This window comes from Argopecten irradians, chromosome 12 (genome assembly GCF_041381155.1).
Source record: "Argopecten irradians isolate NY chromosome 12, Ai_NY, whole genome shotgun sequence".
NCBI lineage: Eukaryota > Metazoa > Mollusca > Bivalvia > Pectinida > Pectinidae > Argopecten > Argopecten irradians.
The window spans coordinates 26,433,248-26,446,272 of NC_091145.1; the positions used below are offsets into that span (position 1 = coordinate 26,433,248).

General features: G+C 32.1%; 1 protein-coding gene and 1 non-coding gene across 5 annotated transcripts in view; both read left to right on the plus strand.

Annotated features, from left to right (window-relative positions):
- Positions 1 to 612: 612 nt before the first annotated feature.
- Positions 613 to 684, plus strand: Trnad-guc (transfer RNA aspartic acid (anticodon GUC)). The gene has a single exon. It is a non-coding gene; the product is annotated as a tRNA-Asp (tRNA).
- An 868-nt stretch (positions 685 to 1,552) lies between these two features.
- Positions 1,553 to 13,025, plus strand: part of LOC138336683 (serine/threonine-protein kinase Nek4-like) — a 34,140-nt gene continuing 22,667 nt past the window's right edge. For 2 of the 4 annotated variants that reach the window (XM_069286222.1, XM_069286224.1), the window contains exons 1-6: positions 1,553 to 2,129; positions 3,810 to 4,073; positions 4,949 to 5,049; positions 5,305 to 5,401; positions 7,047 to 7,154; positions 12,714 to 12,871. In XM_069286222.1, the coding sequence (XP_069142323.1) occupies positions 2,025 to 2,129; positions 3,810 to 4,073; positions 4,949 to 5,049; positions 5,305 to 5,401; positions 7,047 to 7,154; positions 12,714 to 12,871 (833 nt within the window). In that variant the 5' untranslated portion in view covers positions 1,553 to 2,024. The remainder of the gene's footprint in view (positions 2,130 to 3,809; positions 4,074 to 4,948; positions 5,050 to 5,304; positions 5,402 to 7,046; positions 7,155 to 12,713; positions 12,872 to 13,025) is intronic. The other 2 variants (XM_069286223.1, XM_069286225.1) reach the window with 1 other exon arrangement.

Below are 13,025 nucleotides of genomic sequence, written 5' to 3' on the forward strand. Positions count from 1 at the left end.
AAATCGATTATATATTCAAACATCCTTCGCCTTTTACCGAGGATTTTCTAACCTGTACAATACAGTTGCCGTACAGCTCGTGCCCGTTCAACCAAACTTTTATGTTATATATGCCGTAAATTTATACTCATGAATCAAAAAGAGCTTTAATATTTTATTCACCACCAATTATAGCTAACATTTTGAGAATTACAATACTTACAGTGCATAGATTTTAATTTTACAAGCACAAATAAGAACTGAAAACAATATGATTTTGGCAGGTCTACACTGCAGTGAAAATGAGTACATACGGCATGACCATTAAGCCAAGTTGTGGTCTACAATTTCATTTCACATTATAACGTGGTTATTAATTAATTGTAAATAGATTTCTGCAGGTGTGTTTCCATCGAAACATATGTAAGGCATAAAAACCGAGAATTTTACATTGCTTATAAGGCTTAATACATGTTTGTCTGTCAGTCCCTTTCAATGATTTCCACAGCTTGATTCATTAAACCTGTTGGTTTTTAGTAGAATAATAAGAAAACAACAACATGTCAAATTGTTCCTCCGGTGATGGCACATATATCTTTAAAAGCAATTGTGCGCAATCTTGCTATCATCTAATCCTCGGTAGTATAGTGGTGAGTATCCCCGCCTGTCACGCGGGAGACCGGGGTTCAATTCCCCGCCGGGGAGGATTTACTTTTCAAAATTTCTATTTTTATTTTACATTTATTTACATCGCTCAGAGACAAATCGACTATGAAAAATCAAAACTCAATTCCATTAAAATCGATTATATATTCAAACATCCTTCGCCTTTTACCGAGGATTTTCTAACCTGTACAATACAGTTGCCGTACAGCTCGTGCCCGTTCAACCAAACTTTTAAGTTATATGTGCCGTAAATTTATACTCACGAATCAAAAAGAGTTTTAATATTTTATTCGCCACCAAATATAACAAGAAATATATATATATATGTATATATGTTTCTGATATAACAAACATTTTGAGAATTACAATACTTATAATGCATAGGTTTTAATTTTACAAATGTATCTGTCCCTTTAAATGATTGCCACTGCTTGATTCTTCAAACCTATTGGTTTTTAGTAGATTACTGAAGAAACAACATGTCATAATGTTGCCTCAGTTGTATGTGCCGTAAATTTTACACTCACGAATCAAAAAGAGCTTTAATATTTTATAATCCATAAAAAAATCCAACATTTTGATAATTACAATACTATGACAAATCAAAACTAAATTGATTTAAGTCGCTCATACATTCAAACATATTTCGAATTATTTTTATTATTTCATTATTATTTCATATTTATTGCAAGTGTATTTGAAAAAAAAATCAACATTTAATTGTCATTCCCAAATCTATCTACCTTTGGTTGTATTACAATAACAATACTAACACGTTGATTTAAAAAGTGTTAATCAAAACTCACATGGTCTATCTTGACAGCAACAGGTGACAGCAAGTGCCCCCGATTCACAATACCTGAGTTGTTTCCCTTTTAAGCTCTCCTGTGTCAGAGTTAGGAAATGTGTAATCAACAAATCCCATGGTGCACTTCCTCTTACAAGAAAGCATTCGTGTTTTTGGTCCCAACATGTACCGTTTGTGTGTTAAATATGTGTAGATACTTTATAGAATTCGCCGAAGACAGGATCGACACATGAAAAGCATAATCTTAAGTGTAGAAAAGTATTATTTTCTTTTTTTATTCATTTCTGGGATAAAAAATGGATTGGACAACACTGATCGCTAGGAATCTCCAAATCCAAAGGAATTCCAAATGTCATAATAAGATATGGCCAACGCTGTGAACTCATAATGGCAAAATGAGCAAAACCTATGGACATATGTTGTGTTTATCGTCATCAGCGGATGTTGTCAGACGAACTTAATGTTATTTGTTCAACGATATGAAACAAAAACAATCGATATTCAATGGTGATAAGAGTATTGTCATAACAAACCGAAGCAATCAGAAAATTAACACACTAAACCATTCATAATGGCACATGCTAATGGACTTGATATGTTCGAGCTTATCAAACAGATAGGAAAGGGCAGTTATGGTGAAGTGACACTGGCTCGACATAAAAGAGACAAAAAACAGGTGAACTGAATTTAATTATAAGAAATTTATTCATGTATGAAAATTGAACACATCTGCGACTTCAAGCACTAGTACGATGCCCATGACTAGTAATTTTACAACCGACTAGTGCCAATTATTATGAACTAGTCCGATTGGACTAGCGGCTTCCCATTCAATTAATATCGTTAAATGCTACATTAACGATGGTCTATTGCATTTTTCAACACACTTCTAGTGCATTCTTTATGAGATTATTTCAGTCCAGATGCATCTTACATTTTGTGAGAATTTGTGTTCACGAAAGCATCCAGTCTGCAATTTGGTTAAAAAAATTGTGAACTGATCATGAATTTGAAGTGCTGAAGCAAAATGCCTGTATTTTGAATTTGGACTAAATAATTAAATAGTCTGCCGGGTAAAATTTAGGGGTTTACTAGTCCAAATGACTCTAGCAGCGAAAAAAATTAGCATCACAGCAGACTGTAAACAAAATAAACATTTTCATGTTGATCGCTGGCGACCATTTAGTACAATGTAACACTATAATGACTAAACCAACAACATTACCGTACGCTTGATATATGGCATGACAGCCAATTGTACTTAACTGAAATTTGATATTATTCAGAATGCAATTATATATAATTACTAGTATTGCAACTGTAGTCTGCAATAATGAGTTGCATAGTTGAAGTATTACAATAGTGTATTCCCTGATACCAACGTAACCCTGGTCAATATTACTGTAGCTGCAACATACTGCTCGGCTTGAGAGAATTTCTTTTTAGCTTCATTGGTTGAGCATCAGCCTACATGTATAGCTAGTAATCCAGGGGTCCCGAGTTTGGTCAATATTTCACAATTTTGTAAACATATCTATATAACTATTCATAGGGGCTGTACACTAATTCTTCTAAATTATGCAAATGACTATATTTCACAATTTTGTAAACATAACCTTATTCGTAGGGGCTGTATACTTAATTCTTCTAAATTACGCAAATATCGCATGGATCAGTAAAGTTTTAATGGTGTAAATGATATTAATATAAATTACTTTGCAATTAATTTTGAGTATAATAACTTGAGAGTGGTGCTGTTTTGGATATAGGGTACTGGTATATACATAAACGAAGCCCTGATGATGGTCTAATAATGTAGCAATTATTTGGCTGGTGTTTTGAATTCGTGGATTTCAGTAAAACTGTGAATGTAGCGAAAATAGACCACCTGCAAAATTTACCCGCTCTAAAGTATATTTTAGTATAATATCTTTTCACATTTTGAGTTGAAGTTAAACCATTGAGAAATACCGATACAGTGGACTCTTGATATTCCGGACACCTTCATTTCCAGTCTAAACCGTCCACATTTTTTCCGTCAAGATTAATGTAATGCAGGAATTTTATCAATGAAAACAACATTCTGTCTCCCCAAATTTCCCAAAGTTTCGGATTCAGAATCCAAATTTCAGGACTTATGATCATGAATATAAAGAACATTGAGGAAATCCGTTTCCTGCCATTTTAGTTCATATTGTGAGAGTTTCTGGACTATCAGCGTCTGGATTATCAAGAGAACAATGTATATCCTAGCTGTCCTTGATATCTGTTAGCACTCCTAACTAATGAAGTGCATTAGTGATATATAAATAATGATATAATTATTGACTTACAATAACATTTCTTTTATTTTCAGTATGTTCTGAAAAAGATCAATCTAAAGAAAGCTTCTAAGAGGGAACGCTCATCTGCAGAACAAGAAGCAAAGTTACTATCAAAACTGAAGCATCCCAACATTGTGTCTTACAAAGACTCGTTTGAAAAGGAAGGTACTTTATTTATTGCCATGCAGTATTGTGAAGGTGGTGACCTATACACGAAGCTAAAGGAAAATAAAGGCCAAGCGTTAGATGAACGACAAGTCGTGGAATGGTTTGTGCAGATTGCCATGGCCTTACAGGTTAGTTGAATGTTCTTTATTTAAGTTCCTCTAGATTAGTAGATTTGATACTGTTCTGACAACTATGAGTGGCTAAGTGTCAGACTATTCTCTCCTCGAACGATCATCAATGGTAGAGTCAGTCTCTCACGACAGAATCCTGGTGTCTGGTTTTCTGTTTTCCCACAGACCATCTACGTATATATGTATCAAATCAACTTTTTAAAATTTGTTTCCCTAGCGGCTGTTTGAGAGCTTAACTTTGGAAACAAAGATAACAGTTGGCTAGTTTATTGTCCATTTATTTATTAATCAGAATAATGAAACCTGTTCACATGATCAATCACTAGCATTGTCACATGCATACATGTATTCTTGAGGTTTTTGGTTGAGCACGTATCAAGGTGTAAGACATTTCTGATTGTCAGCTTCTTCTTTTTTTTGAGAAAGTATATAAAGTATGACTATATATATATAATGTGACCAAATTTTGTATACCCTAGTGTTGAATGCTAGATATATTATGATTCATCAATGGACCAAATTATTATCACTTTGAGTTCTTAAGTATACAAGGCAATCTCTATACAACATTAGAACAAATTTATAATTTTAAAATCATCATGATGAATCTTTAGGTATACAAAAGTCTGTCAAATACTTTCTCGTAATATACATAATATTATTTGGAATTCTGAAATGCCATCAAAGCATGTGTTTCAACTTTTCGATTGATGACTTGAAAATTAATACAATGTAGACAAAATGATTTAACCAATGAAAAATTGTGTTACAAGTATTAGGTGTTCAGTAAACTGCATATATCAATTCATATTATTTTTTCTGTAATATTTGTTTTTCTACACATGTTCATATTTATTGCTTTCTGTTTGCAGTATATGCATGAACGGAACATTCTGCATAGAGATTTAAAAACTCAAAATATATTTCTTACAAAAAGTAAAATTATCAAAGTTGGTGATTTGGGTATAGCAAGGTAAGTAATAGATTTTATATTTACATTAGTTGTTATTAAAAAAAAATCTGAAATTACATGACTCAAACGAGAAATTTTTAGAAAGTAAAATTTCTAAATCTTATATTTGAATAAGCGAAGGTCGTGAAATATGATGCAAATACAACAAATTGAATTTCATAGAAAAAGAAGGGACCAGACAATTTTATGCAAATTACCATTATGTGAATAGCTGGAGCTATACCTGAAACTGTGACGTTGTTTTGTTTTTATCAGGGTGCTGGATAGCTCCAGTGACATGGCTACCACTCTTATAGGAACACCATACTACATGAGCCCCGAGTTGTTCTCCAACAAGCCTTACAATCATAAGGTAACAGCACTTAACCTGTTTAATACTGTACATTAGTTTAAAGAGACAATTCACTCAGGCTAATTCTTTTACATAACCAAGAAGCAAAATATAGCATAAATGTATTGTTCTACATTTCTTATGAAACATATAACGTAAAACATTTATAAATTCCTCGACATTGTTAAGTATTTTAATTTATATCGTTGAAATATCAAATCGTTGATCAATACGATTAAGCAGGTACAATATGGACGCTGTACCTTTACCCGAGCCAAAGTCACGCCCGTTAAACATATGAACTACATAACCATTGAGAAGGTGATAAAATGATTTGTAGGCAAGACAATGCACCTAATAAGGTAAACACACTACTGTCAGAGCAATTTGAGCAGTTCTAGTCAAAAGTTGCATTACTCTACGAGCAAGGGACAGGGTTCGGCATACAAGAAGTTTGACCACAGTGTGTAATGGCGGACAGCGAGCGACTTTGAACATTTAACACACAAGTCGCCACCGTGGGCTTTTCAGGCATATCACAGTAAAACCGACTGATCTAATTACCATTAGAACTGGTTTTTTTCCAATACATGTACAAATTTTAACGTTCTCTCAGACTGAATTGTCCCTTTAAGCTTTCTTTGTTCAAACTCTTGACATAAACAATATTATTATACCTCATATTTATAATAGTGTCTGTAATTGGTTGAAACGCATCACATGACAGGGAAATAAAACGTAGTATAGTAAGCCCTCAGGAAATAAAACACCTTCGGGTGAATAAACCTCCATATCACACTGCCACCGGGGCCATAAATGCATATAATTGAATACACAATCTGATAAATTGACAGACCCTTATCCTCATTCTGTTTCATTAAGGATCTGACAACATCCCATTAGAGGTCACTTTCTGGTGAACTTTCGAATTGGCCAATCAAAAGTCATCAGAACGTGATCCCAAATGGGATAGATCCTTTATGAAAAATAGTGATAATAAGGATCTATGTTTTAATCAGATCATGAATTCACAAATGATACAAAGGAAAATAGAAACTAAGACACTTGTGTAAATCTATTGCCTTAATATAGATTTATTATTACAGTTTTGATAGACAGCGTATAAAAAGTTTCCTTTTGCAATATTTAAGTATTAACTTGACATATCTCCATAACATAAAAAATCTATTCAAATTAATCCTTATAATTCAAATTACTATTTTTAAAGATAATCTCTTCAATACTCAAAATTCATTTTGGGACTCTTTTGTCTATGAAATCATTACTCCGTCATCTCAGCCAATCAGAAGCAATGTCACAAACGGCGACGCTATTTTTTTCCTTTATGGGCTGATAAAGTAAATTTTTAAGCCAATGAAAATACTCGTAACAAGCAAAATTGATTTATTTGAAAATTATTTCCAATTTTGGCATAGTACAGAAATGTTTTGAGATAGATATGTGTATATATATATATATATGAATTAGGATTTAATGATACAGCAAAACAGTCTCAAAAGAGGGGAAAATCATGAATTTAGATTTGAAATTTAAAAAAAAAAAAAATTGAAAGAAGGTTATTGCTAATGTTTCAATGAATGAGCCTGAAAATTACAGAATTAATTTGTCATCTGTCGATTTTAATATCATCTAATTAAATCTATAGTCTGACGTGTGGGCTCTGGGCTGCTGTGTATATGAGATGGCGACACTTAAACATGCATTCAATGCCAAAGATATGAACTCTCTTGTTTACAAGATTCTCCGTGGAAAGGTAGAGTATGAATAAACATTATTTCACAGACTGGTACATACAGTTTATAGTTAGATACACATGTAATGAGTTTGAGTATTAACTTCTCAACATGTTTGAGATTTATTACATTATATTCTTGGTATGTAATGAATTTACCCATCAATACAGTTGTATCATTGTAAACAATATTAGTGTGTAATGTGACCATATTGACGTTATGTTGTGGACAATGATGTTATGTGAAGTTTTCTTTTCTTTTTTTTTTTTTTTTTTTTTTTTTTTTTTTTAGGTGGAAATTTTTTTTTTTATTGGCCAGACTATTCTATCATAGAAACTGCCAGGGTTGGGGCCCTGGGGTCAGCCTCCTTACAAACAAATGTCCCCACACACGAGGGCTCTCAATCATCACACACACATTCATTCCCACCTAAACACATAAACAACTCTCAACCCTTTCATTCTCAAGTACATAACTTACATATTCAACTTCAACAAAACATTTATCCTGGCTCTCACTCCATCTGTTTCACGCTATCATTCTTTCATACATGTATGTTTACACAAACCAAAAAACATAAAGAGTAGATAAACAAAAAATAGGAATAAGTATGAAAATAACTGAATGATAAATTCATAAAAATAAATAGGTTAATAAATAAATAAAATAAGTAAATTCATAAATGAAAAACAAATAAATAAATAAGTAGTTATAATAATAATAATAATAAATAAAAAAAATAAAAAAAAAAAAATAATAACAATAATTGCCATGGTTGATATAATTATATATAAATTAATTATAATTGGATTGATTGTAGATGGTTCAGACCCTCTCTGGTACAGATAACATGCATATATATATTATAACAGAAGAAAAAATATTATGTTTGCGCCGATTATGTGCACTGTATCTTGTATATATCACAAGTATAACATAATATAAATGACTGTTTATTACAGATGTATATCAGTTCTTAGACATAAATACAGATTCATATAATTCCACTAATATTGAAGAAGGTTAAAATTTATTCAGAAATCATCAAAACATAGTCATTTTATCATACATAACAGGCGCACAGTGTTATTCAGGTATTAATTTTAATTTACAAACATAAGGGGAAAGCACTCTGACATGGATAATTCATAAACTAGCTATATATATATAGGTACTTAAATTAAAGCAAATGGCCCCCATTTTTCCAGAAAAACTTGCTCAGTCTGTTGCTTTTTAGAAATGTACTTTTCTAATTTGATGACTTCTGTGAATGACAATTTACATAACTGAAAGAGAGGAAGTAGGTTTTTACATTTGCGTGTATAAATATGGTATTTTATCAGTAACAAAAAGTGGTTTAGTCTGGTTTTAAAATTAGCATTTCCAAATATGACATCAGATTCACTTAAAATTAAAAAATGTTCAACTTCATCATTTTCACAGTACCATGCATTAAATTCCTGTATAAGTTCATTAGAGAAATAGCAGTTGAAGAGGATGTGTTCCAATGATTCTTCTTCTCTACTACAGAATGAACATAGATTATCGTCTTCCAACTTTATTTTAAAAAGAAATGATTTTGTTGGTAGTATTCTATGGTGAATCTTATACTGGAAAGCTTGTAACTTTGTTTCTTGTGTGTATTGAAATACAGATATATATGTATCCATGTTGAAGGTATCCCTTAAATTTAATTTAATTCTCCACTTTTCTTGACTCTTCATTGGTTTTATAAATATAAGTTTTACAAGTTTTTCATAAATAAATTTCAAATTGACATTGAACTTTATTTTATGTATAGTGCTTTTACTAGTTCTATGAGCTTCTACATTTTCTCCTTGTGTAACTCTTCTTACATATTCATCCTTCCATACTGGATTAATTTTATTGATAAGTGCATAAAACTGTAAAAAACCTAATCCTGGAATATTGTGTACATCCTGCCAGTTTTTTAAAATACCATTTTCAAAAAGATCTACAACCTTATTAAGACCGAAATGCTTCCATCCAATACCCTGGCGGATTTCATTATAAGGAAGAAAATTTAAAACATCCTCATTAAGATATTCTTCTAAAGTTTCTGAACTATCCTGGACCTCCGATAATGCAAAAACAACATCTTGCCAGAACTTATTTTTTATATGTTTTCCTACCATTTTCAATGTGTCTGCATTTAACTGGACAGCAATATTTGGATCTAATGGAAAAATATTTGGCACTAATGATTTCCAGGGTGCATCCGTATTGTCCAGTAATCTGTTCAACCATTTTAATTTCAAATATTTTATAAAAGAATTTGTATGAATCATTTTAAGCCCTCCATCCTCTTTTAAACCAACCAAGGTGTCTCTTTTTACTTTTTCAACTTTATAATTCCAGATGAATTTGTAAAATATACTATTAAGCTTATTAATAGTGTTAGCAGATGGATTTGGAAGAGAACTAAATAAATGAACATATTTTGGAATAATAATAGATTTTATCACTGTTATTCTACCAATTAATGAGAGATCTCTTTTAGACCAAAATTTAAGATTCCGTTCAGTGTCTCTTAATTTGCCTGTGTAATTAAGTCTTTCCATGTCATCCAAATTTAATGAGAATGTGACTCCTAATAGTTTAAAGTTTTGTGTGGACCAAGACAAATTCAAATCTTGGCAAATTCTGTCTGCTGAATATTTTTTACTACCTAGCCAATAGATATTTGACTTCATCGTATTTATTTTTAACCCTGATAATATTGAGAATAACTTTAGTATTTCAACAGTGGCATATAAAGATTGGCTGGAACCATCCAATAACATATAAGCGTCATCCGCGTACTGGCCTAAAAGGAACGTTTTATTAAAAATTCTTAGTGGTTTTACATCTGGGTTTGCTTTAAGAGATAAAGAAAGAATTTCAACACCTATAATAAAAATATAAGGAGAGAGTGGATCGCCTTGACGACAACCACGATGAAGACTGAAAAATTCTGACATAAATCCATTATTTATAATACAACTCTTTGAATTATTATATAAAACTTTAAACCATCTTCTAATTGAATCCCCAAAATTAAAGCTTTCCATGGCTTTATCTATGAAATCCCACTGTATAGAGTCAAACGCTTTCTCAAAATCGATCATGTATAATAAACCTGGTTTGTTTTTTTCTTCTAATAGGTGCATGATATCATAAAGCTGTCTAGTGTTTTCCCCTATAAACCTACCCTTAATAAATCCTGTTTGTGTATTGCTAATTATATGAGGTAATATTGGCTTCATTCTATTTGCAATGGCTGCTGCTGCTATTTTATAGTCTATGTTTAATAATGATATGGGTCTCCAATTTTTAATAAACCTTCTATCCTTTCCCTCTTTTGGCAAACATGTAATAATACCTTGACATTGAAAGTCTGAGAGTTTTCCATTTTCATATGCATAATTAACAGATTTACAAAGCAGTGTTCCTAAGTCCTTCCAAAAAAATTTATAAAATTCTGCCCCAAAACCATCCGACCCAGGACTTTTCCCATTTTTCATATTTTTCAAAGATAGAGATAATTCCCTTAGATTCAAAAAACCCTCACAACTTTCTTTTTCTTCTTCACTTAGTTTCACTGCATGATTAAAAAATTCTGAGTTCTCAATGCCGTGTGTCTCCCTATTATTTGATTGATACAAATTATTAAAAAAGTTTGCTTCTTCTTTTAGAATTTCACCCATATCTTCAAGCAAATCTCCAGATTCTGATATCAATTCACAAATTGTTTTATTTACATAATTTCTTTTCTCTAGATTACAAAAGTAGTTGGAATTTTTTTCACCGTCTTCATACCACATGGCTTTAGATCTGAACATGACACCTTTTATTTTATCTCTGCGTATGTTTTCTAGTAATTGCTTTTTATTCTCCAAATCAGATAAGATATCTCTTGATGGTCTTTGGTTAACTTCTAATTCTAGTTCTGCAATATCACTCTCTAAACTTTTCTCTTGCCTCTTCATTTCACGTGTTTTATTTCCAGAATAAAGGATAGTCAAAGACCTGATTTTCATCTTCAGTATTTCAAAAAGTAATTGCGAGTTTATTCGAAATGTTGCATTCTCCAAATCCTGTTTATCCCCACTCGTAATATATTCATCTAACGTTTCATTAATACATTTTTTAACTAAATCAACATATTCTGTGTCACCTAACAATTTAACATTATGTTTCCAGTAGCCCTTCCCTCTCTGACTATTATCAAGATTGATATCTAACAAAATACATGAATGATCTGTTCGATAGCCTGGAAGAATTGATGATGATTTGGTCTTAGTAAATATGTCATTTGTTACCAAAAAATAGTCTAACCTGCTTTGTCTGATAGGGGTTTTTTGTCGCCATGTAAAGGTTCTTTGTTCTGGGTTAAAATTTCTCCATGGGTCTACAAGATCGAAAGTTTCTATAAGATTTTTTATACTTTCCTGACACTTTGGATTATTGTTTCTAATTATATTACATGTATCAATATTCCTATCCTGAACGGTATTCCAGTCACCACAAATAATCATTGGCAAACCTTCCCAGCCCATTAGAGTTGTGTTTATATTTGCAAAAAATTCTGGCGTGTCTTTGTTAGGACCATAAATACAAGTCAAAATAAATCTGTTGTTGTTGACTGTAATATCAAGTATTATAAACCTTCCATCATTATCTAACCTACTTCCGTGTATTGTATACTCAAAAGTATTCCTGAAAAGTATGGCGACACCTGCAGACCTAGAATTAAAATTATTAAAAATACACTGATATCCCCATTCTCTTTCCCAAATCTGTTCTACTGTGTTTGTGCAATGTGTCTCTTGGAGACAAACAATATCTGCCTGTTTTTGTTTACACCAATGGAACACATCCCTTCTCTTATGTTTGTCAGAGTACAGTCCCCTTACATTCATAGAAAGAATTTTTAAATTACCCATAATCAAAAGTATTGCTGTCAGTATAGTCATACCAGTGAGAAATACCTGAACCATCTGCAATGCATCCACACTCTGTATCTTTATGTTTCACAAATGCAACCATAGTTAAAAGCAATTTCTGAGTAAACAAGGCTGTCCCGCTCTAACATTACATAATAGAATCTCATTCGCCCAGACGCTTACTTAAACTTAGATTATTAGATGCAATGTACACAAGTGTTTGATTGACCAAGACTGTCCCTATTGGTACACTCGGAGCTCTACGGATGTAACTTTCGTTAAGTTTACATCCGAGGAGTTCCGATTGCTATTGGTATATTGTAAAAATTTAAATAAAGCTGGTATCATATCCGGATAAAGAACAATATTTATAAGTTTTATAAGTTTTCTTTTCAAATGTGATTCAATTTTAAATCTTTCAATGTGAAGGTATTATATTAAATTTAGTTGTCTTAAAAAAAAGGTTACAATGGAGGGACATTTTCCCTTTCCTCTGCCATTCCAAATAAACATTGGCAAATATCATTCACCAGTGTTAATATGTCAAACTTACGGATGGATATTTGTGGGTCTTGTTCTCACACTGCTGGAATATATAAAATGTATTTGGATATTTTATGTGATCCATTTTAGATGCCTCCAATGCCAAAACAGTATACACCAGAACTTCTCCAGATCATCAAAAACATGTTACACCAGGACCCAGAGAAACGGCCCACAGTCAATCGTATCCTCCGCGACTCCTACATCAAAAAGAACATCTCTATCTTCCTAGAGGAAACCAAGAAAAGGTCAGTGGCTGACATACAGAAGGATTTAATTGTAGAGTTTCTGGAGTTATCCCCCTTTGAGTAGACATTGCTGTCAGGGATCTAGTGTGGTTTGAGAGCACTCAAGAAAAGTAAAACCAGTCTTAGTGACCACCTCTTTATAAAAACCATATAC